Raw genomic sequence first — 26,922 nt, 5'->3', positions numbered from 1 at the left:
TTTACAAAAAAACACCCAATTAAAAAATTAGTCATTTGAATCAAAGGATCACTTCTATTAAAAGGCAAAAGTAATTGCTACAGTGAAATACAGGCTGCCATCGGATTTTGAGCGGAAATGCAAACTTTTGTTTTGCTGTGAAATCTGCTCCTTACTTAGGCATGGTGCTCCACATTACAGGATGGTTTCTTTTAAGGGAACCCCAAATATTTTATATAACAGCTGCCATACCTACAGTATTCTGCCTGTATATGTCAATAGACTATTAGAAAATGCCCATCCCTTTTACAAATTTGTCTAATGCAGCTATGGACAAGTTTAATAGCTGTTAATGGTTTTTTCCATTTGTCTGTTGTAATCTCACCCATCAAACAGTTCAGAACAGAAGGATGACCTGACAAAATCCATGTTGTATAAACTGAGGCTTTATTTTTAGTCACAGTAAAAAGTTAACGCGCAATACTGAAAAGTAGGCTTCCTGTAACAAGGGCCGAGTTTCAGGTCCATACTCAGCTCTTACCAACAAAACATTTTAAAAGTAGGCTGCCATTATCACCTTCGATTCATAGCGTCCCACCAACACTTAGGGCATTTCTGCCAATTTAAAAAAAAAAGGATTTTCCACTTTGCAGTCTGTGTGCCTCCAGTCTCCTTAAAGTGGTCCATGTTATAAAGGAGTATGTTCCTTTTTAGATGAATAAGAGTTAATGTTCACTCAAAAGGCAACCTCCTTGACCAATCACATTCCAGAAGGCAGACATGTTTCAGGTCTTGAAATAATCCTTTCCAAAGAAACTGCTGTGCAGATTCTCCTGTGTTATCTGTTCTGCTGTGCAACTGCCCTTGGTCAGTCCGAATCAGAAAACGAGTCTTCATCTAGGAAAACACAAGGAGAATGTGAGTTGCTTTTAGCAAAGGAAGAGAAGAAAAACAAAGACAAATACCACAATGCAGGTAAACCTATAGGGTCGCAAATATTTTATAGTACAAGTATAGGATCCGTTATCCAGAAACCCATTATCCAAAAAGCTCTGAATTACGGAAAGGCCATCTCCCATAGACTCCATTTTATCCAAATAACCCAAATTTTTTAAAATGATTTTCATTTTCTCTGTAATAATAAAACAGTATCTTGAATATGATCAATACTAAGATATAATTTATCCTTATTGAAAGCAAAACCAGTCCATTGGGTGTATATAATGTTAACATGATTTTCTAGTAGACTTAAGGTATGAAGATCCAAATTACAGAAAGATCCATTATCCAGAATGCCCTGGATAACAGGTCCCATACCTTTAGTTGTAGCACAGTTCCTAAAGCACTGGTATTAAAAAATCTGTGTTGATGTTAGGATATACAGAAAATAGGCTATGGTTGTGGGTAGTTCACTTTCACAGAAAAAATGGTTCATTGTGTCTCTAAAATGAATCATTTTTGCAACAAGTAATTTTTAATATTTTTGTTATTATCCGTCATGTGCATAGTGCAGACATGTTACAGATATTATACATCAAAAGGTGTGCATTCCAATATTGTCAGTAAGGACATAGCTTTAATTGGCAGCCCCCCTGCAAAAAAAAATCTTAAAAGCCGCCCAGCTAGTTTGCTGGTGATGTTCACGTTTTCAGTGGCTATAGAGGAAAGATGGAAATATAAGTTTATGAGGCGCACACCCAGTAAATAAATTTGAGGTGCAAATCCAGAGGAGGCTCCCTGTGTCACAAAATAAACGTCATTAGGTATTATTTTTGTAACCTTTTTTGATGTAATACATTTTTTTTTTATTTGAACTATATAGTGTGCAATCCTTTTTTGATTCTTGTTCATACTATTTTTGGAAACATGGGGAGTCTCCTCTGGATTTGCACCTCACATTTATTTACTGGGTGTGCACCACTAGTTTTAGCCCTACTCATGGGCCAATAGGCTGCCAACTTTTGAGTGGCAAAGAAGGCAGCAATTGTCAACATGTTATTGACTGGGTTTTAAACCCCTTAGCAAATAATCTACATTAGAATCATTTGTATGATGTGAATAGCATGTACAGTTAGAACCCTAGTTTGATGTCCCCCTAATCCTGTTTGCAAATGGTCAAGCGTCTACTAACAATTTTACTCTTGTGATAAAGAGGTGCAATGTACAAATATTGCATAGGTTGAAGTTGAGCTAGACTTGGAACTTACTTTGAGTAAATACACAATGAGTCTGTACTCAGCACATGTTTTGTGTACAACTAATACTAGTGCTACACAAGTACTACAATCGAGCAATAAAATTGTGGCTTCAGTGACATTTGTAAATGAGCCTCGTGACTCACTTCCCTTTTAGTGCTATTTTCTATCATTTGCTGTTCACTTATATTTGCATACTGCACAAAAGTTAAATGACAAACTGTCCAGTGAGTAAAGGAACTTTGCATTGACAGGAAATAAAACACTCACTTCCTTTTCTACACACCCCCTTTTCAGTATAGAACAGAAACAGTGTTGCTAAATAGGTTGTAGCTATAAATATCTTTGTTACTGTAACAAGAAGTAAGCATTTTGCATCTTGTATGCACAAGCTATTCTATAGTGATAAAAAAAGGACTAATTTACTAACATTTGGCAAAATAGCCCCTAAATATCAAATATATACATTCATTTTTCTAACTCCATTAGACTGCCTAGAACTATTTGAAGTTTGGTAATTTTACCAATGTTAGCAGAATAAGTTTTACCTATTTTGTTTAGCGACAATTCCTTCCCCGCAGGAAGCAACTGTTATACTGGCCAATATCCAAAAATAATTAGAACAATTAGTTAGCAGATCACATGGAACTTGGAATATAGTGTGCCATACTCATCATACACTACACATCAATTGTCTGCTGTATTGTGTTTGCCTTTTAGTAACTATAAATAATATAGATGACAATGGATACCGATTCCTGATCATAAGAAACATAATTAGTTCGGCAGGGTACTTCTGCCGAATAAAAATGGAGAGAAAGAGTATTTTATTTATCCAATATAATATTTCATATGTTAACTGCATATTAAATTACATTTAGATGGAGGATATATTCAAACAAAAAAACCCCTCAGAAGTGAATCTCACCAGGCTTGTATGATACAGCTGCATTACTGTGGTTGCAGTACTTCCTCTTTATTTAAAGCTGTAGTACATTGCAAATTGTGCTTCATTTCAAAACAATCCAAAATGCACAGCTGTCTATATTAAACTGTGTCTTCTCAGTCAATACAGGTTGCATCATTACTGCAAAGTGCCTTGCTATCACAGTCTCTCAGATCTTACTTTGTTGGCTGGAAGCTGCAGCATGTGAAAAAAGTCCCACAAAATGTCAGTAACAAGAAACATACTACTATTTACCTTTAAAGGCAGGGGCACTCCAATGAGGTGAATTGAGACACTCGCCTCAGGCGGCAGAGCCCCTCTGGTTGCCAGGGGCGGCAAAAATGTGGTTCCTGGTAACTAAGAGCCGAATTTCCGGTTTTCAATTGCGCTCTCTGCACTAAGCGACATGGACCGCCCCTGCCCTCTCCGGAGCTGTAAAGGTTAGTAATGGGGTGAAGGGTGGGGGCGGCAAAAGAAGGCCGTCTCAGGCGGCATAATGGCAAGAATCACCCCTGTTTAAAGGGTCACATAAGAATGATATGCCACCACGTCACATGTTTTAATCTGACTGCATAAAATCTGCGTTCAAAATACAATACAATACTGAATATAATACTCATATATGGCAACAGGCTAAATGCAGAGCAGCTGAAGAACAGTCCAATCTGATTCTTAGTAATAGGTAAAAAACAATAACATGAAAAATGAATCGTGTATTCTTCATAGAGTATTTTGGGGAAGGAATGATCAAAAACAAAGAAATCAGCAACCCACTGGGAAGCCTCTGTTTAAATACACCCCTCATTTCCCCCCTTAAAGCCTGTGAAAGAGCAGATCATTGTATATATATATATATATATATATATATATATATATATATATATATATATATATATATATAGTCCATCGGATAGAAACCGCACTCACAGGTCTTAAGTATTTTTTTGAAAATTTAATTTATTATCATATTGGCGGCTGATGTTTAGGCCTAGTCCTAGGCCTTTCTCAAAGTGAAAGGCCCAGGACTAGGCCGAAACGTCAGCCGCCAATATGATAATAAATTAAATTTTCAAAAAAATACTTAAGACCTGTGAGTGCGGTTTCTATCCGATGGACTATTACTTTGATTTCTGATACTGCACCCAGGCAAGTTATTTTGATTTTCGAGAGTGCCGACTTTTGAATGGATTATATATAATCTATGTAAAACCATAGAGAACTCATAATTAAAAGAGTAAGCAAAACATATGTTAAGCACAAGCCTAATGTTGAAAACGAGTTATACTGCCCCTTTCATTTTACAGTGGTAAACTTAACTTAACTCACCATAACATTCCTGATTACTTCAAGTTTTAGATTGTATCCCATATATTTGCTTATTATTGCATACATTTATTATTATTATTAACATGTATTTATATAGCGCCAACATATTGCGTAGCACTGTAAAGTAAATGTGATTATACAACTACATCACATGAATTACATATATAGAATATATGGAGTAACAAACATCACAATCAATACAGGTACAAAAGGTGAGGAAGGCCCTATGCATAGGCATACAGTCTAAAGGGAAGGGAGTAATACACAAGGTGTGGGATTACTGTGTTGTTATGTCCAGGTGCTGATTTAGAGTTGCTATCCATTGGTGTAACTACTGGGGCACCGCTCTTTCTTGGGGCAAAAAATCGTGGTGGTGCAAGATTGCAGGCAGAACTTTAAAGATTTTGGTGCATGGGCGAGTACCTCCTGCACCTGGGCCAGTCCTACACTAGCTGTGCTACTGTTGCCAATTCACCCTGTTAAATCCAAACACATACAACATTACCAAAAGCATCCAAAATCCTGCCTGTTCAACACATCACTCCTGCACCAATTATATTAATATAACTTTTAGGCAATTATTAGCTAAAAGTATTTTAAGGCAGCAAGTGGTGAGGGTGTCTGGGGCTGCTAGTAGTGGGAGTATCAGAGACTGTGAAGGCTGAAACAAAGTAGTCACACCGGCATGATTACTTAGCCAAATTGATTAGCAGGAGCATGGTCTGGCCACAAATCAGGAACCATAAAGCAGGCCAATCCGATAATGGCAGCCCTACAGGGTCAAGACAAGATCAGAATTTGAGGCAGAAATGGATCATGTAAGAGTATAATTACAGATAATGCCGGGTTGTTGGCAAATTCTGAAAACTCAGGGATTCAAATGTAATGTGAGTATTAGGCTTCATACACTTGAGAGTTTTCATTCACAAATAAAATTTTAACTTAGGGATCAACTTAGGGTATCTGAATGAATACAATGTATTCATCTAATAATACCACAGTAGATGGACCCTGTGTAAGAAGTTAGTATGCTGCATTTTGTTCCAAATGCTGTGTCTAGAAGAGTAATATTAGAACAGTATTGTAAATGAGGCTTAAAGAAGAAGGAAAGTCATCTTCCACTTTGGGGTGCCAAATGTTAGGCACCCCCAAGTGATTGTATTGAATTACCTGAAGCCCCGGGCCTGTGCTCCTATCGGCACAAAACTGCACCGGCCCGTGGTTCTTCCAGCAAGCACCACGGAGCGGTCCTCTTCAGGGTTTCAGGTAACTAAATACAATCACTGAAGGGTGCCTAAAATTTGGCACCCCTAAGTGGAAGAAGACTTTCCTTCTTCTTTCCTGCTCAACAAAGTAAAACTTTTCTCTTTACTTGAGCATCATAAGGAAAGCACCGCGCATATTCTCATGCAATTCAGACTGAGCTACATTCATTCTTACATTATTGAACTTCAATAATTATGAAAAGAGATGGGGATCCATGCCTGTGAAAGGCACTTTGTCATACTGTGCTTATAATCTAAAGTAATGGATGTGCAGGATTATTTAGTGCAATAATTACTAAATTTAATATATAGTACTTTCTAACTTGCAAACCTATGAAAACTGATCACGGTACCATACCCTCTGATTTTTGTCTTTCTGGATCCTCGGTGGAATCTTCTTTTTTAAGAAACTTGGTCAGCTCATTGAAGATCATGTAGAAATCAATTGCAAATATAATAGTGGCAATAAAGCCAAATACCTAGAATGAAAAGAGTGACAAATAAATGTATAGATCTAAATCCAATATATATATATATATATATATATATATATATATATATATATATATATATATATATATATATATATATATATATATACAGAAAAAGCTGAAGCACACCAGGATTTTCTTCAAAAACATAAAGCGTTTATTTCATCAACGTTTCGGCTCTCGCATCGGGCCTTTATCATCTTGATAAAGGCCCCATGCGAGGGCCGAAACGTTGATGAAATAAACACTTTATTATTTTGAAGAGAAATCCTGGTGTGCTTCAGCTTTTTCTGCCTTTGGATATTTGATTTCTGAATTGCACCCAGGTATGTAACTCTTGAAGTGTGTGCTAAAGCCTTTCACAACATGAACTCACCGCAGCAGCTTTGGATGCCCCACATGTGTATTTCGACACAGCCACAAGAGACACCACAAAGTAAATGATGGCAGCTGACACACAACGGATAAAATCCTAACAGAGAAAGAATGTATTAATTAATGCTTTAAATAGAAAGTTTCCTAAATGCACTTTAAACAGACTGAAAGCAGTGGTTTCTTTAATGGCACTTTTATATCAAAAGTACTACTAAACATATACTGAGTACATGTATAACACAAGCTGTAAGATGCACTGTAGTACTTATAATATATAATAATAATTTTTTCAATATTATTAAATAACACAAGATGGTATGAAGAAAATTAAATATACATCCTTCTAATAGGATGATTCTCTTCTCCTACTTTTATTCTACACCGTCTCAAATGAAGAGCTGAGACATGGCCATAAACTTCTGCTTTCTCCAGAAAAAAAAGCAGAACAATTACAAATATATAGAAACATGATCTTAAAGTGAAACTATATCCTGTTTATATGTAGCTTTAACATTTACTTTTTATCAAACATATTTGTCCAAGTTGCCTCCTTTATCTATAGATTTATGTGTATTTATAAAAATGGGTTACTATAAGCAGTTCAGTCTCCCCATATAATTCAGGTAGTCTATCAGACAGTATAACTGGCAATTAACTCTGAAACTGCACCTCTTCCTCCACACCAATGCCTTGTTTTACAAAAAGAGAAATTACTTGTGTTTCTTTTTCAAAATTCATAACTGACAGTATTAAGTCCCTTCAAATAATGTGCCTTGGAGTTTATACCAAGATAATGCAATACTGAATACTGTGTCTTACCAGAAGAGGCCAAAGAATTCCCTTTAACTGTTCATTGTATTTTAAAGAATAGGCGTAGAATGTAAAGAGAGCCCAGAGGAATTCTATGAGTGGTACAGTCATGAGACCAACTGCAGTCGATGCCGCATAACAAATGAAGGTGAGAAAAGAAACAACCTGTAAAATGCAAATTAAGAGACTTTTAATTATATGTTACAATATTAGCAGGTATATAAATACTGTATGCATTTGCAATGTAGTGATCAGATGATTAAATACTTAATATTTGTTTTGGAGGCTTTGTCAGAGACCACTGACACTAGCAGAGTATGGGTGCAATTACTAGTTTAGGATGAGGGCATATTGAGTATTAGCACTGCTGCTTTTTTTTCTGCAGGCTGCATGTCCGTTCCCTTTCATTCTCTGTTGCTCTGCAATGTAGTGTTGAGTGCAAGTATGGAGAATGAAGGTTTGCCTGAAAATGCTGTCACATTTATCTCTGCTCTGCTCTGCTCTGCTCTGCGTATCTGCACTGAAGTGGAAGGTGTACTTGTTGGTGCACATGAACAGACCTGGGGAAGGGAGCAGATCTGCTTCTTTCAGCCTGCAGAAAAACCGCAGGAGCCAGCAGAGCCAATACTCCCCCATCTTTAGCGACAGGCCAAATTCGGCACTGAACACAAAGACTAGTAAGAAGATTCCACAGCACTGCCAGATTTTAATACCTAAATACATTTCAGCTTGCTTTCAGGGGATTCTGAAAATGGCTGGAACACACAGCCTAGCCTATAAATACAATTAGAAGGTGGGTAATGTTTACAGATACAGGGGGAATGTGGGGAGTGCAGTGACATCTAGTAAGTGCCCTCTGGGCAGGCAATATTCGATTGGCAGCTGAAATTATGAAATGAGTTTACAACAGCTATGAAGGCTTAAATAAAAAAAAAGGATTTGGATTTTGTGTTTAATTTAAAAAGGATTTTTGTTATACAGCTTTTTAGTGTGACAGGTCCACTATTAGACATGTTAATTCCAAACTCCACATGCCTGCACTTTTTTTAGCAAAGCAGATTCAAGTAGATATTTGGTGCAAGTTACAAGTTTATATGAGAAGGTATTAGACACCTTTGTGAATTTCATTTGGACTGATGCAGTTTGGTGCTTTGCACTGCAACTTGCTTAGTAAATTGTCCCTATCTTATTTTTGTTATGGAAATTTTTCAGAATTAATTGCTAAATTAATGCCCTGTTTTTCAAGCCACACAGTCATTCCTACATTGCAACACTGACTCAGAGGGAAGTATTGCTGTATTTTCAGCATGTGGTTTATGCTGAAGGGCTGTTAAAATATTTCATTTGAGGAGGAGATATAATAGGCATGCTGACTGCCAGCTATGTTAGGTTCCCAATCTTGCAGAACTGACATTTCAAGTTCTCCCAACCGTGATATTTGAGTGCTAAGCCTTTAAGAGGCTTCTGTCCTAAGGCTATGGTCAGACGTGGCTTTGAGAAACAGCCTGTCCCCTCAACTCTGATCCACAATGTTATTCTACAGGTAAGGGACATATTATCCAGAATGCTCGGGACCTGGGCTATTCCGGATAATGGATCTTTCCATAATTTGGATCTTCATACCTCAAGTCTACTAGAAAATCACGTAAACATGAAATAAACCCAATAGGATAGTTTTACTTCCAAAAAGGATTAATTATATATTACTGTTTAATTATTACAGAGAAAAGGGAAATATGGATTATTTGGATAAAATTGAGTCCACGGAAGATGGCCTTTTTGTAATTCAGAGCTTTCTGGAAAACAGGTTTGCGGATAAGGGATCCCATACCTGTACCTACATGCATGCTTTGGAGTCAGTATTGGTGAAAGGACAGACTGTTTCTTCGCCTGCATTTATACGCAGGCTGAGAAACAGCCATGGATGATCATCACAGGTCTCTAAATCATCTGTTTAGTTACTTCAAAGGAATATATAGTAACAAGTCAGACTGGGCCAGCGGGACACCGGGAAAAAACCCGGTGGGCCCGGCTCTCATGGATTCAGACCTGCTCCCTGGGCAAATCATCTTCCTGCCTTTGGTCGTGGCAAAAACACAATACGCGCATGTGCGCACACGGGCAAGCGAGGGTGGGTAAACTAGGGTTGCAGCAGGGGGCTGGAGGGAGCCCTGAAACATCAGCCCGGTGAGCCCCTAGTCCAACTCTGCAAGTACAAGTTACTCTTTGTGCTGCTTCAGTGCCACCCACCTGTTCCGCTCTAGACAGGCAGCTTTCCCAGGAAGTTAAGGGAAGGAGGTCTCAGAACTTTGCCTGTAGGATGCCAGCCAATTGCCATCATGTGGAGGGGCAGTCAGCAACTTTGCAGATATGACAAGGAACTGCAGTTTTTGTTTACAATCCCCTGTATGAAGGTAATGTTGTGAATGGCTACTTATATTCTACTGTGCTTCTGGGATATGCCCATCGCCGTCTGTGTTAAAAATGAGTGGGCATATCACAGTGGTCCTTTCACATAAGCTCAGTTCCCAGGGGGGCCCACATATTAAGCCACTGGGCCCATGCACCAAATGGCTTAGGTCTATGGAAAATTCATTGTCCATGATTAAATCTTCACTACCACTGGCAGCAAACCCCCCAAAAATGATTTCCCACCATCAATATAGTAAATGACTGACTGGAAAACAATGTATTCAAAGTTGCCCGAAGTATCCTCTCGAGGCAGTTTCAAATGACTTCGGAAAATAAAGCGCTGTGTTGTCTTCCCACCGGCAATTTACTTTATTGCTGGTGAGAAAGCACTTTCAGGAGATTTTTTGCCAGTGGTTAAAACAGATTTAACAATGCAGATAGCTATTCACAGAGCTGCCTTCATATAGGAGATGGTAAACAAACTACTGTATGTATTGATTGAGGCCCAATTCTAGTTGTTGGCAAGGCCTTCCTCAAAGAGGTCCAGGTGACCGATGGTTTAATAATTGGGGCCCTGAAGTTGAACAAAAATCACATACTCCAAATTCAAAGTTTTGATTACACATCTCTTACAGGGACTAAAGCTACTAAATTGTCACGTTAACTGATTCCTGCATCACAATCATACAATATGCTGTAAATGTACAGCAAATATACAACATGAAAAGTGAATATACAATATTTTTTTTCTTGAAATGTTCAGTACAACAATTGGTTAAAGGGTACCCCCTCTCCCAAAAACAATTTTTCCATGATGAAAGATGCCATTCTGAGCAAATTTCTAATATAAATTTAAAATTTTCAACTTTTATAATTTCCAATGCTATTTGAAAGCCCCTCTGTTCTCTGGTTCCGAATTTATGAAACAACGCAGAGATCAGTTCTCCTCCAGTTCTGTTAATCAGCTGGCTTATGCTACATTGTTTCAGACAGATGCAGGAATGGGATCTATTAGACAGAATGCTTGGGTCCTGGGATTTCTAAGATAAGGGTTCTTTTTGCAAACTTGGATGGATCACTATACCTTAAAAAAATAAAAAACCCAATATGGATTTACATAGCTTAGTTACTATCATACAAAGTACTGTATTATTATAGAAAAAAAACATTAGAAAAAAAATAACACTTTAAATAGAGCTTTCTATTTGGAGCTTTCTGAATAACAGGTTCCAGATAACTGATGCCATACCTATAATGCTTTTAATGACAATTATATGCATTTTTTTAAAATTATGCTGAAAATATTTTTGGATGAGATTTGCCTTTAAATAGCACACTGCTTTTTTATAACACCAACCTTGTGCATAAACAATAATGTAATATGCAGTTGATCTCATGGAAATAACAAACTTCTTGATAGCTTCCCATTAAAAAAAAAAAAAAAAAAGAATCCAGCCCATTCATAAAACTATATATTGCTTTTTCCACTATTTTCACTTTGGGAGTGTATTCTGCTGCATAACTGATCTATAGCTGATGCCACACAAAAATATTTGCATATATGACTTTTTTCTGATAGAATATTGCTGCAAGCTTTCTTCCAATCCTTCTCATTGTAAAGACAATGCAAGCCCAAGATGAACAGCCTGTCTAAATATCCTCTATCGCCATCTCTGGATTCTGTCAAACCTTCAGGACTCTCGTTCCATAATGTCCTTTAAGTAAATTAAAAGCCAGAGTAAGAATTATACATTAATCTGTCTGTCTATTTTACTTATTGCTGGCATGAGCCTGAGTGTATGTATCACATTGGGTATGGTTTATCTTACTTAGGAATACCGGTGTAATGGAAACAAGCCATTAAATTAATTAATAAAAGGCTGGACTGTGGTATGTAATGCGCCTGGACATGCAAAGCATCTGTATATCTCTGAGCCCTTAAGAAAGTGCAGTTCACTGGTTGGGGGAATCTTGGACCCTGGAATACTTTTTTCCTGAGCGCCACTGTCTTCAAGGATATTCTAGGGATCCATTGTGGATCCACTGTCTTCAAGGATATTCTAGGGATCCATTGTGGATGATCAGTAGAGGAAAATTCCCAGTATTCTGCGCAGGCACCAACTTCAGATGTTATCATGCTGTATATGAAAACAGTCCAGGACAGCAGCAAGGCATCCTTGAGCCCTGCAGTGCTCAGAAGAAGCCTACCCTGGGTTGTTGTGTTTTCAGTGTCTGACTGGGGTTCGGCCCACAGGATGGCCATGTCAGGGGCCCTCACACCACCCCCGGTCCCTCTGCAGCAGGCGCAACCCCCTTCCAACGCCCCGCGGCCTGTGCTACTTTTCTTCCTGCGAGGCCAGGATGGGAGGTCAGGGAGAGGCACCGGTTCTTTTTTCTCCTTCCCAAATCCTTCTTCGATGCCAGTGACATCATGACCATGCCCTTTTTAGTAATCACCCCGCTCCTCTGATGTCACCAGACCATCCATGTTGTTGATGCCCCCCTGCTGGCCAGTAATTTTACTCTAAAAAGTTGGCAACCCTAACAGCGGGACAGCTGGAATAAATATGATGGGCCTTAGCCCATGTGGGCCCTGATGATGCTAACCCTGACCCACTCCTCATCTATGACTAAAGGTGCTCCCTCTGGCCTCCCGAGATTGCAGCCACAAAAGAAAAATTTAAGGTAAACACAAGGACAGGGAAGGGTTTTGCATCATCAGTATGTATGAAGGTCCCTATGGTTGCAGCCCCTGTGGGCCCAACCCCCCCCCCAGTCCAATAATACAGATAGGTGCTCTCCAAATTGGAAACCCAGTGTCATTTAATGGTTGATTCCTTCATAAAAAAGTGCAGAAAAAAAGAAAGCACACAAGGGTGCATAGCAGGGGTACACCCGCCTTTGCCTGCAGCCGCTTCTTATATATGTAAATAGGAATATACCTGCCTATAGCAGGGTCTGGCTTTGTTAGGAGAGGATTGCTCATAAATACTTCGCCAGCATTCTGGAGCAATGCCCATCTGACAAAATTACCAGTCTAGGAAGGTGCACCTGGACTGTGCTGAGCTAAGCTTGCTGAAATGCTTTCAAAACACTACACAGTGTAACTGAAGTTTATGATCCATATACTGGCTCAAAATGCAAGGAGGCACTAGAATAGAAAAAAAAACACTTTCATGAGATGGGGGTAATGGGCATGATCTAACCACATCCCCAATTTTTTCCCTGTTCATCAAGATTTTGCTATTATGTCACATGGGCACAGGGGATTAACTATAGAAGAAGCAGACCCTGTGACGGTTGGCGGGGGCAGGGGATTTAGGATGCCCATGGGTCACTAATTGATAACCTGTTTCAATAGATATGTATAAAAAATTATTTATTTAAAAAGTTTAGGATGGCCTTAAATGGAATTTACCGAGCCCCACAGTATAATCAAAGTTTCACCACTGTATAGGCTGGTGCACCTTTTAACTTCTTTTAACCCAAAGTTCATGTTTAAGGGGTCTCCATACAAAAACTGCTTTTTGCATAATGAAAGAAAATGTAGTTCTAAACAGATGAATAAAACATTGTCAATGTTTTTAAAAGTCTATAAATGTATTTGCAAATACATTGCTATTGGAGGCAGTTTCTGCCTGTTTATATTTTCTGCTCTGCTGCTTCTCACTCCGCAGGGTGTGAGAAGTCACCTTATTGACAGACAGGGAGGAGAACTGACTTACTGTACATTGTTTTAAGAGTCAGACCCAAAGAAAAGTAGGGATAAACATATACTGCTTTCAGGTGTCATTAGAAATGACACCTGAAAGCTGTTCCCAAAAATGCCCTTTATAAATATTACCATTAATTAAATAAAGAGGTTCAAAATACTAACCAGATGTATATTGTGCCATGGTTCTGTGTATATAGTCAAGACCAATTAGTCTGCACCTTATACTGTACAGTCATGCATCAATCACTTATGGCTTTAGGTTGTGCAGTCAGTGAGGCCTTGCACATGAATAAGTTGCTTTAACACATATACCTGATTTCATATTTTTTCTGGACTTTACATAATTCTTTACTGTTCTCCTGAAAAATGTAAAATGGAGGTTCTAATAAAAATATATATATACATATACAGGGCAATTCCAACGCTGCTGCTGCCTGAGGCAGCAGCCCAGATGCTCTCCCGTGCTTAAAAATCAGCGTCACAGCAGGTCAAAGGAGTGCAGCATCACTAGTGCATTGAGCGCAATAGTACTCGCTACACTAGCGGAGCTGAATTTCTGAGTTAAACCCCGGAAATTCGGCTCTTAAAGTTACAAGAGAAAACTTTTTGCCTCCCCTTGTAACTGGGCACTTGCCGCCACCTGAGGCAATGTTTTCACCTTGCCTCATAGCTTTAGTGGCCCTGTATGTGTATGTGTATATATATATATATATATATATATATATATATATATATATATATATATATATATATATATACAGTATATATATATATATATATCTATCTCTTAGGGATGCACCGAATCCAGGATGTGGTTGGGGATTCGGCATTTTTCAGCAGGATTCGGATTCGGCAGAATCAAATCCAAATTTGTTATGCAAATTAGGGTGGGTAGGGAAATCGTGTGACTTTTTGTCACAAAACAAGGAAGTAAAATTTGTTTCCCCTTCCCACCCCTAATTTGCATATACAAATTAGGGTTTGGATTCGGTTCAGTATTCGGCCGAATCTTTCACAAAGGATTCGGGGGTTCGGCCGAATCCAAAATAGTGGATTCGGTGCATCCCTAATATATATATATATTGTAGTTGTAAGTTGTTTAGAATTACATTTCCTTTTATTATTCACCTTGGGGGGTAATCCCCTATAACTGTGCTCCCAAGATCTTAGTAGGAGAAAATAGATACAAATATATTTTTTGTCTAAAAAATCTACAATTGAATAGCACAGCCCCTTAATTTAAAAGCGCAGAACTCTGGCTGTAGCCTCCACACTCACCAGTACTGTTAGTGCCTAGGGACTGATCCTTGCCTTAAAGTGCCCATTTACTATAAGATCCGCTCGTTTGGCGAGGTTGCCATATAAGAAGATATTTTCCCCCAATATGACCACTGTAGCATCTATCAGATTACAACGATGGCAATGGCCGACAATCATCAACTAGCCAATGAGGTCCCTGGACTCTAGGGAAAAGCAAACGTGGCTGATTTTTGGCCAGATATAAATTGGGGAGGCCCGTTGGCATGCCTCATACACGTGTAGATAAGCTGCTGAATCTGATTAAAGGACCGATATTGGCAGCTTACATCTGCCCGTGTATGGCCACTTTTACTGATACAACCATGCACAGATTAGGCTACATCATCAACTGCTCCATCATGTCTCAGCGCAAAGTAAGGCTGGAAATACAACAGTTATTTTTTAAAATACTTAAAAGCGAATGAACCTATAGGAGTCATTTTACACAGCGATCAGTGTGTTCCTTTGTTCCATTCAAATCCATTTTTCCACAAGGAAAGAGGGGAGAAAAGAGCTGAAGTTTTGTGCAACAAGCAACTCCCTCCACTTTCCTGCTGCACACAAGGATTGTATTAGTCACAATGGAGTGAGGGGGATAGAGCTCATTTTGTGGCCAAGAAGAATCCACTGAGTGAAAGGAAGGAAAGAGAGCAAGATGAAGGATAGCAGTTTGGGATATCCATCTTGCTGAACTACAAATCCCAGAAGCCCCTTTAAATTGAAGGAGTTGGTACATCCCTGCTCCTAGAGACTGCAGCGTGCAGTAGAGATGGGACAACATGTATACACTCACCCATTCTGCCAGCAGCAGCTGACCCTTACGCGAGCACAGGAACTCTTTTCCCGGGATAAGTGCGCTCCTCAGGGCTGGAGCAGGAGTGCGGCTTTCACTCGCGTGATCGGGCTCATCCATGGTCGGGGGGGGGGGGCGACAGAAAGGGAGATAGTTTAACAGCTTGTGGGAGAAGAAAGGAAATGGTGACAACACGGAAATGTGTAAACACTAAAAAGTTGTGAGTGGCTGTGATCAGCAGCGGCTTAACCTCTGCAGTGCCAGGGCCACCACTTCCTGCCCAAGTATAAGCAGCTGAGGGGTCACTGACTGTTCTGTGGCTTCTCTTGCAGCTTAGTAAATGCGGCTGCTTTCTTGCTCTTTGCCTTAAAGGGGAAGTTCACCATTCACTTAACCGTTAGTGTACTGCAGACAGAGAACTATAGAAACGATTTGCACATGGCCTTCATTTATATATATATTTTTTTATAATACTTTCTTCATCAGCTCTCCAGTTTGGAATTGCATCGGCTATTCGGTTGCCAAGGTCCCTAGTAACACAGGCGACTCTGGCACTGCAGGTGTTAAAGCTGTTCACCTTTGAGTTAACTTTTAGCATGATGTAGATGGTGATATTCGGAGACAATCTGCAACTGGTTTTCGTTTTTTATTATTCAACCAGTTTGCAGTCTGGTTGCTAGGGTCCAAATCACCTTAGCAACCATACATTCATATAAATAAGGGACTGGAATATGAATAGGAGAGGGCCTGAATAGATTGATTAGTAATAAAAAGTAGAACAATAAATGTGTAGCCTTACAGAGCATTTGTTTTTAGATGGGGTTCAATTGCACATACAGTACACTCCGTTGTTCCATCTAATGAATGCAGCTGGATCGGGGGCTTAAGGTTCAGGGGTGTGCGACTCATATCTTGTTCAACTACAGGGAGCTATGGGATTTGTAGTGCAGCAGGATGGATAGCCTATCTGTCTCTCCAAATCTGCCATCCTTCCTCTTACTGTCTCTCTTCCTTTCACTCAGCAGATGTTGGTTATTCAGATTCTTCTTGGCCACATTGAGTTCTGTTCCCCGCACTAATTCCCATGATTGTTACTAATGTAATCCTTATGTGCAGCCAGGGAAGTGGGTTGAAAATAAATTCCTACTCCAGTATTTGGATGTAAATGGAACAAAGGTATAGGAACGCATTTATCACTGTTTAAAATGACTTCTATAAGTTCATTTGCTTGTATTTTGAAAGTAACTATTGTATTAAGTAACTACGTATTGGTGTAATTGACAGACTGGAAGTTGAATTGGAAAAGCCCTGAATTGAAATATGAGGAATAATACGGGATGATAATATTTAGTATTTCAAAAACCACGAAAAAATGAACACCATGTTCAAATTGTTCAGAACATTGCTGTCGGCATTACATTAAAGGTTAATTTAAGGGTGAACTTCCCCTTTATACTGTTGAAGTCTCAAAGAGCAGCAATTTTTGGATGCTGGGATCCCCAACAACCAGGGTGCATTGTATATGAATCTGCTTATCAGTCTCCAGTAGTAGCAGTTATGCCCCGGGCTGTATACACTGGCAAATAGATTGTGACCAAAATGTAGTCACCTTTGTCTTCTATTCCCTATTTTTTTTTATTCTTTCTTCCATTCTCCTCTGTCCTATTCTGTCTTTCTCCCCAACCATTTTTTAAATTCTTAATATTTTTTTCACATAGGGGAAGGTCAAATGGCAATGGTACATGAACAGAATGTCAATTCAGTTTATAGGAGGGTCCGTTGTCTCTAGTTCCATCGGGCTCTTCGGTATTAGGATAGCCTCAGTACAAACTTCACACAGATGTATATATGTTTATTTATATAGTGCTACTTATGTACGCAGCACAGTAAAGCAGTACAGTACATTGATAAAACAAACAGGAGTCAATACAATAATAAATACAAAGTACTGTTACATGTGTATATGCCCTTCCGTTTCTGCAGGATCTGCCAGGAAGTATTAAAAGCGACGAGGCCCCCTCGTACAGTAACGGAACTAGGTGGGGGCGGCCCTGGTGCGGACTGTGCAGCCGGGCCCCCACCCCGTTTTCTCTGCAGCTGCAGCCAACTCCAGCCGTCTGCAGCACGCGCGATCTGCCAGTGGTGCGGACCCTGGCCCAGTTGCAGCCCCTGCTCCCACGGTAGTTACGCCACTGCCCTTGTATGATATCAGTTTGCCTCACATGCTAATCATTTGGATACTGTACCTGGCAACCAGTGTATTTAGTTAATTTTCCCTTTTTCAGTGACTATGGGAAAAATGAGAGAGAGAGAGATGAAGGAATCAGCAGTAGGTGTGGCATACAGTTATGCTAAGCTCATGCTTATACTCAACTGGGAGGGGATATTCAAAAGCTGGAATTATTGCATAGTACATTTTTACAGGGCTATCTGTCATACCTCAGGGAGAATGTGGGTGTTAAGTTGGTGTTTAACCATTTAACTGGTAAGTATAAATTAAGACATCCTTTAAAGAAGAATGGGCTAAACATAATCAGAGATGTTAAACTTAGCTGCAGAAGCAATGTCATTTAACAACAGGAAGATTAATTAACCTACTGTCCTGTAGGGTTAAAGATAGTACTGGTAAGGCCCCATCTAGAATGTGCAGTTTGAACTCAGTTATTAAGAAAAGTTTACGAGGTTTTGCTTGTTTATAGTGAAGAGGTGTTTGAGAGGGATGTAATCGCAAGCTATAAAGATACAAGGGAACTATACAGTAAACTCCTCTTCCTTACTGACTGGTATTTTTTCCAGAAGACAAAAGAACATGCCTTAGAATTAGAAGAAAGTTGTTTTTTTTTCTTATTTATCCCATGGTCTTGCTGAGGCTGTTGTATTGGCAGCTGAAGCTGTTGTATTGGGGTTGTTCACCTTTAAATTATTTTTAGTATGATGTGACAATTGATCTGACATTGGTTTTCATTTTTTATTATTTGTGGGTTTTGAGCCATGTAGCTTTTTATTCAGCAGCTTTCCAGTTTGCAATTTCAGCAATCTGGTTGTTATGGTCCAATTTACTGAAGCAACCATACATTGATTTGAATGAGAGACTAGAATATGAAAAGGAGAGGGCTCGAATAGAAAGATGAGTAATAAAAAGTAGTAATATCAATAAATTTGTAGCCTTACAGAGCCTTTGTTTTTTTTAGGTGGGGTCAGTGACCCCCATTTGAAAGTTGGAAGAAGAAGGCAAATAATTCAAAAACTATAAAACAAAAAAAATGAAGGCCAATTGAAAAGTTGCTTAGAATTAGCTATTCTATAACATACTAAAAGTTAATTTAAAGGTGAACTACTAGTTTAAGAAGTGACTGAATGCCAATTACAAACAGGACCATTGTTTCCTTTCCACTGGCTAACATGCAAATTGCCGCTGTATGCAACGCCACCAACATGCTGCTAATCTCTGCTTTTTTCCTGTGATACAGATTCATATTACATAGTACCTGTAGTAACATACTAACTTACATTGAATAAAGACACTTGTCCATCGAATTCAACATTTTATGTGTATATAAAACCTATACAAAAACTGCTAGCTGATCCAGAGGACAGAGAAAACCCCTATCTGAAGCCTCTCCAAATTGCCTCAAGGGGGAAAAAAAATAACAAGATGTCAATCGGACCAGTCCCTTGATCAAGATTGTAGGAAGATCTATTTTTAATAATCCTTTATTTCCTTACTTGCTAAAAGCCCATCCAACCCCTTCTTAAAGCTCTTTAATGTATACGTCCAGTGTCGGACTGGGACACTTGGGGCCCACCAAAAAACCTTAGTCCAGGGGCCCACTCCTCTCCTCACTCAACCTCTATTCTCCTAGTATCTTTTTTTACATACTATAATCTGTTATTCCATCTATTTAGCCTCTTTGTTCTCATAGAAATAGGAAATGGCCATGAAATAGGCCAAATGTTTAGCAGCATGAGGACCCACTGACATCTGGGCCCACTGGGAGTTTTCTTGGTATCCCGGTGGGCCAGTCTGACACGGTATACGTCAATAAAACAAATTAAATTGTCTTTAACTGGCCAGTGTGAATTGGATTAACTCTGTACTAACAGCATGAAAGGAGAACTAAAGGTTAAAACACGGGGGGGATTATGTTAGATACATTAAGGACTTTTACATTCTAAAAGATGAGAGTTGGTTGGGAATCGGGTCCAGTGGAATCAGGCTACATTTTAAAAAAAAACACTGCTTTAGAGGGTCAGATTTCATCTGTTTATATTATTCATAAGTTCTGCTTGTCCATTTATTTTGCCCCGACTAAAATTTACGTATCTCTTATCGCTCATTAAATTAAATCAGCCAGAAGCAACTCCAGACAGCTGGTAATAAATGTTAAAGGAGAAGGAAAGTCATCTTGCACTTGGGGGTGCCAAATTCTAGGCACCCCAAGTTATTGTATTGACTTACCTGAAACCCCGGGCTGGTGCTCCTAATAGCAGAAAACTGCACTGGCCCGGGGTTCTTTCAGTGAGCACCACGGAGCGATCCTCTTGCGACTTCCTCTGTCTTCATGAGGCTGTGCAACCGCATTAGAGTCAAAAGCCGAACTCGGCTATTTCGTTCTACTGCGAATGCATCTGCCCCGGGAAATTTGAAGAAAGAAGAAGATTGCTCTGTGGTGCTCGCTGGAATAACCCCAGGCTGGTGCAGTTTTCTGCTGATAGGAGCACCAGCTCGAGATTTCAGGTAAGTCAATACAATCACTTGGGAGTCCCTAATATTTGCACCCCAAGTAGAAGACGACTTTCCTTCTCATTTAATAAGGCATACAGAAAAAGAACTACTGATTCTACATTGGTACTAAATTTCACTTTCCAGCTGAAAATTGGCTGATCAAGACTTATTGCTGATTGATTGCTATGGGTGACTTAAAGTGGCAGTACAATATCTGTTCTATCTTAATCTGATCTTTGGCCCTAGAATAGCAAGAATAGGAGCCATCAGTGAAAGAACTGCATCAACTAGCTGATATGGTCCTTGATCCAATGGGATAATCAAACCTACCCGAACAACATCTGCCCAATTTTGTGCCAGATATCAGTCCGGCAGGTCCGTCGAAGGGCCCCACATAGAGGCAGATGCTGCTGAATTGGTCTAAATGACTTCTTTAATAATGTTCATCTAATTCAAATTCATTCCATATATCATATCTCCCTGATGACATAGATACCAGTACTGGATCCTTAATTCCCTAATAACACACAGTGGCGGATTAATGCACAGACTGCCCCAGGCTATAGCCTAGGGGTCCAATGTGATGAGGGGTCCATCTAGCTTTTTTTTTCAAATAGTATTTCAATTTTCTTTTAATAATAATTTTATTTGCACTGCTGGGTCCAGTCAGGTGCCCTTGCTGGGAGAAGAAGGCATGCAAGGCACATGCGTGTATGCTCCCAGAATGCGTACATATCCAGTGCTGTCACTGGTCTGCATCAAAACCCGGCCCAGCATAGAGAGCTCATGTGCCTGGATCTGAACACATTCAGACCCAGCAGTAGCCTAGAAGCGGGGTCTGTGTGGATGTAGCCTAGGAGCCCCACATGTCTTTAATCCACCACTGATAACACAGATATTTATATGCCAGATGAAAAAGAATTGTGCTCTACCAGGCTATATCATTTCCTTTTTTTGCCAAATTTTAAGCGTTTTAAAGATATATTGTTCAGACTACACAATAACTTCTTGTATCCTATATCACTGAGGGACACACATGAAAGCCAGAGACAATGGGTACAATACTAGTACTAGTAATATGAATAATGGTGACACCCAATCCAGTGGATGCTCCTGAAAATGTTTTTCCAACAACATATTTCAGCTGTAAATGGCACCAAAAATACTAGTGCTCTGTGAAGCTACAATGTTATTGCTACTTTTTTGTTACTTATCTTTATGTTCATTCTCTATCCTATTCATCTTTCAGTCTCTCATTCAAACCACAGCCTGGTTGCTGGGGGAAATGATATCCTAGCAACCTATGGGGTGCCGTTTGTCCCAATTACATTCTGTATATAAAACTTTCTCTAATAATTAATGTCTCTCATGGTATATAATTATTTGTGACCATACACAGATAAAAAAAAATATACAGAAGACTTATTTCTATTATAGAATGAGAACAAAATCTGGTTAATACACAAAAGGATGTCATTATATTACAAACTCCATTCTGTACATTTTAACAAGCAATCTGTCTCACAAATGTATAACCTCCATGTAACAGACATACTTATATGCAAAGTTACTTACAGAATGAATTATGTAAAAAAACTTGGACATAATATATAATAGTGTAACTAACTAGTGCAAGCCAAGCTAGATTTGAATGACAAAATAGATATTTGTGACAGAAAGCAAGATTTTATAGTACAGGATTCATTCTTTCCACAAAATGAAAGGTCAGTTTCATAAAACAGATAAAATATCCGTTCTGTGAAGCAATACTGTCAGTCACATTACTGAACCAATAAGAACAAAGCTTATTGCCATATAACAAACAAGTTGCCAACTCTGCTCCACATGGCTGCATCATCCCCACAAGCAGATTACTACAATAAGAATAGCCATATCACCTAAAAGTATCATATTTATGTTTTGCATACTTTTCTCTTCAATCATTATAAGTGCAGCATTATATTTCTCAGCCATTTGTAAGAACTTCCAATTAGGACCTGTAGTGTTTAACAGCAGCCCTTTTAAGGGATGATGCAATTGAAACTGAGCTTTCAATTTGTGGAAAATGTACAGAATGGAGTTTGAAAAATAATGACATTCTTTTGTGCACTAACCAGATTTTATTCTCATTATTTAAGAAATGTCTTTTGTATATTTGTTTATCTTTGTATATGGTCACAAATACTTATATACTATGAGAGACATTCATTCTGTGTGGTAGGGATAATTTTGTATACAGAATGGATTTGGGACAAACGACACCCCATAGCAACCTGATCTTAAAATTTCAAACTGCAAAGCAGGTAAACAATATATAATAAATAATATATAATAATAATATAATAATAAAAATAATTAAAAACCTACAAATTAAAGACTAATTACAAATTGTCTCAGAATATCACTGTATACCTCAAATTAAAAGAACAGCCTCTTTAATGTAAAGTTTCTCATCTGGGGACTGCTCTTAGCTCACTCTATTTTATGTCTATTCAGAACCAGTCACTTTGTTTAGCATATGAATGCCTTTCAGTAGTCATCCTTAGCAAATTTGGTGTCTTTTTTCTTCTTCTAACCTTATCCTTGCTAGGGGATTATGTAATCACAACAGTCGTGTTTGCCTGTGAATCACATACAGTTCTTTGGAGGTTCCAATCTTTATTTATCTTTTGCAGTTTAGCACAGTTATAATTTTTACAGAAATATTTTGAGCATTATTCCACAGGAAATGTGTTCCAGAGTATGACCTAGGAAGGAATTTTAATTTGTATCAGTATCCCTTCTAGTTACTTGCAGATTTATTATGTGGTGTAAAAAAACAATAATTTGCCACACATAGCTGTTTAAAAAAACGATGTAAAAATATCTTAATTTTTTACGCAACTTCCGCCTGAACCTACTTACAAAGGTCTGAAGCAGTGTAAAATATGGCAAATGCCCATAAAATATGGGAAATCTGGCTTTCACATGGCATAAAATAAAACACATCTTGATATATTCACCATTTCTTTTACACAGCTTTTAACACTGTTTTTTTTTTTTAGCAAATTTCTTTTTACATAGCATAATAAAAAGGCCCCTAGGATTCTTGCCACAAGGAATCAACCACAGAGTCTTAAGTTTAAAGTTAGCAACAGATTCAGATAATGCTTCTAGATTAACTTTAAGGGGCACATTTATCAAGGGTCGAATTTCGAGGGTTAAAAAACCCTTGAATTCGACCCTCAAAGTAAAATCACTCGAATTCGAAGGATTTTAGCGCAAAAGCTTTGATCGAATAAAAATCATTTGATCGAACGATAAAATCCTTTGAATCGAAGGATTTATATTTCATCCAAAAAATTTGCAATTTGTTTTCATTTTTGTGTTTTTATGTGTTTTTTTTATTATTATTTAGCTTCTCTTCTTGATCATATTTAGTATAGGTAAATCTACCTATACTACTGGAGTTTGATCTCTTCTTGATCAAACTCCAGTTTGGAATTACTCTAGCAACCAGGCAGTGGTTTGAATGAGAGACTCAGGGTGGGGAGCCCCCACACACAGAAAGCTGCTAAGGAGTAGTTTAAAGGTGAATTACCCCTTTAATGTATGATGCTGTCCTAGGCACTGGACCTCCATCTGCCCCATATTCTCACAGATTCAGTTCCCTTTATTGGGCTCATGTGCCAAATTCTGTTACCCATACCAATGGCAAAACACATTTCCCCTGCATTCTACCACTAGTGTCATGAAGTTAACCACCAGCTGCGTCACTCCACTTCATTTGGTGCAATTTTACCATAACACTGCGCCAAAGTTGACAACCACCTGAGTCAATCCACTTAGTTTGGTGCAATTTCTCTGTTGAAATTTACCGTAACACTGCTTCAAATATTACAAGTTGCACGAATTTCTCCTGCCGATGTGCCAAATTCTGTTACCCATAGCAGCAGCAAAACACATTTCCCGTGCATTCTGCCACTAGTGCCATGAAGTACACCACCACCTGAGTCAGTCCACTTAGTTTGGTGCAGTTTCACTGTCGAAATTTACTGTAACTGCACCAATAATTGCAAGTCAAACTAATTTCTCCTGCTCATGTGCCAGATTCTGTTACCCATAGCAACAGCAAAACACACTTCTCATACATATAGTGCCATGAACTTGATAGCTACCTAAATCAGTCAACTTATTATTTTTTTAAAAGTTTTTATTTAAAATTTTAAAACATTAAATATTTACAAGATCAATAAAAGAAGAAGCTTGAGAGAGAAGGGGGGGAGGTAAGGTATACATTGTGATATCCATTATATTAGAATATATGCGGTTATATGTACCCCGATATAGCCTCAAATTTTTTAGGGCAGCCTCTTCACAGATAAGTCAGTTTCTGGTTTGAGAGAGAGTAATTTATCAGTTTTTTCCAATATTATAATGTAGGAGGGTTGAGTGATTTCCAATGCATTAATATGGCTTTTTTGGCATAATATAGGAGCTGTAGGTAACAGACTCTAGCATAAGACTGTAGCTGCAAGTCCCCTGTTATCCCCAACAAACATGTGTCTGGTGAACAAATACTTGGTAGTGCAAGCTTCTCATTCAAGTATTAGAGTACAGCACTCCAAAATTTCTGGGTTACTGGACAGGACCAGAATATATGGAACATTGTACCAAGTTCTACTCTGCACTTGGGACATAAATCTGATACATTTTCATATATTTTTGACAGGCGGTAGGGGGTTAAGTAAACTCTATTCAAAAATGTTATTTGTATAAGTCTGTCCCTCATAGAGATAGATAGTTCTGTGACAAGCTTGAGTGTGTCCTTCCATTTTTCTTCATTTAGGTCAGGGATCTCCCTGCCATTTGCCCTTAACTCTCTGAAGGGGAGAGGGGCCGGCGGTAGATAGTATCGTATACAACCAGGATAGGGGCTTTGTTAGGTCTAATCTGTGTAAATAGGTCTCAAGGATTGTCACCTCTAAATTTAGAGGTCTTGTTGAAAATTGTACATTGAAAGCATGGCGTAGCTGCAAATAACGAAATAGCATATCTGGGTGAAGATTGGCTTCCTCTTGTATCATGGCTTATGTTTTACATTCACCCCCAAAGACTATAACTCCAAGAGGTTTTATCCACATCTGTGCCCATCTGGCAATGTCCGGGAGTGAATGAAAATGAGGGAGGTAATTATTGCCCCACAATGGGGTATAGGGGTACCAGCAGGCCCGGACGGAGTATAAGGGTACCAGCAGGCCCGAGGGGCCGCTCCACCCACTGCCTAATTATATGCGGTGCTCGCTGCACTTGCCAGCTAGTAATCGCTCACACCAACGTACACAGCACGGTGGGACCAGCTAATTAACTTAACTTTCAGCCCCGCACCATGGTAGGAGCTTTTACTTCCTTCCACCCCCTCCCGGTTGCAGTCCTACCAGTGCCTGTGAACGTTTCGTTTTGGAACTCCCTGTCATTGCCGATAGATTCATGCTCCTGACTCTGGCTTCTATTATCCTGTGAAAGAGATAGACGCAAGCAGGCATGCAGCAGAAGTCTGACCCCGTGACCTAGGAGGAAGTGATCAGCTGTGACAGAAGAATTTGAAGCCCCCCACTGACTGAACATCCATGCTGCACTGAAGCCGAGTTATAAATTATTGTAAGAGCTGGCTGTAAACTTTATGTTTATGATGAGGGGGAGTTTATAATTTTTGAATTAAATTTACAGAAAAGGAGAGGCTAACAAAGAGCAAACAGTAGTAACCCCACACTATCGGATTCTTTTATTCTAAAATAAATTTAAAATTATACAGTACCCTTAAGGTGCATCAATCAGTGAAAAGTGTTTTGTGCTTAATGTAATTGATTCAATACTAGCTTAGCGACCAATTAATTTATCGATAAAAACCATCAATTAATTTATGAATTAATTTAATCAATTTGTAGTTCATTAAATAAAGTGCTTGTGCTTAAATAAACAATCAATTAACTATGAATTCATTTTTAGATCATCAATCAATTAAGGTGCCAGATTTTTTAAAAAATAGCTTTTAACCATTTGCAAGCAATTCATGAAATAAAAGAGATTGAAAAGGAAAATAGGAGAGGCTGCCAAACAGAATGCAGTATTTAGTTTAAAGACATAGCAGGGAAATCATAAACTTAAACAATGTGGGGCAGACAGGTGAGAAGGCTGTTGGTGTCAAGACGAAAAAACCATTGGGCTCAAGGGGTTATGGGAGAATTATGGAGAACATATAGAAATTTGGGCAGAAAGATCATTTTGACCATATTGATTTTGCCTGGTAGAGAAAGAGGTAGGTCTTGCCATACTTTGTTAATCAGGTCTGTACTACTGGATCGAGATTGAGTTGTTCATATCTGTTAAAGCTTTATGGATCACTATACCCAGGTATTTAAATGAGTTTGCTACTTTGAGCTGTAGTAGGGTATCCGGTGTGCACTGGGGAAGGGGATCTATGGGAAACACCACCGATTTAGCAAGGTTAATTTTCAGACCTGAGTATTGGCCAAATTCAGAGACAGTTGTCAGGGCTGTACCTGAGTTAGCCAGATACACTAACATATCATCAGCATAGAGTGATATTT

General features: G+C 38.8%; 1 protein-coding gene across 4 annotated transcripts; it reads right to left on the bottom strand.

The window, feature by feature from the left end:
- Window positions 1-407: 407 nt before the first annotated feature.
- On the bottom strand, window positions 408-15,917 carry cmtm3.L (CKLF-like MARVEL transmembrane domain containing 3 L homeolog). 4 transcript variants are annotated; one of them, XR_005966772.1, is made up of 6 exons: window positions 15,607-15,914; window positions 7,397-7,552; window positions 6,579-6,674; window positions 6,070-6,190; window positions 3,103-3,315; window positions 408-876 (listed from the first exon to the last, which is right to left on the bottom strand). XR_005966772.1 is itself a non-coding variant. In NM_001095202.1 (5 exon segments), coding segments are annotated over 5 exon segments (522 nt in total). In that variant the 5' UTR covers window positions 15,727-15,916; the 3' UTR covers window positions 410-847.
- Between the last annotated feature and the right edge of the window lie 11,005 nt (window positions 15,918-26,922).

Source organism: Xenopus laevis, chromosome 4L (assembly GCF_017654675.1).
Source record: "Xenopus laevis strain J_2021 chromosome 4L, Xenopus_laevis_v10.1, whole genome shotgun sequence".
In the NCBI taxonomy this organism is placed as follows: Eukaryota; Metazoa; Chordata; class Amphibia; order Anura; family Pipidae; genus Xenopus; species Xenopus laevis.
This window is presented reverse-complemented; position numbering and strand designations above follow the sequence as displayed.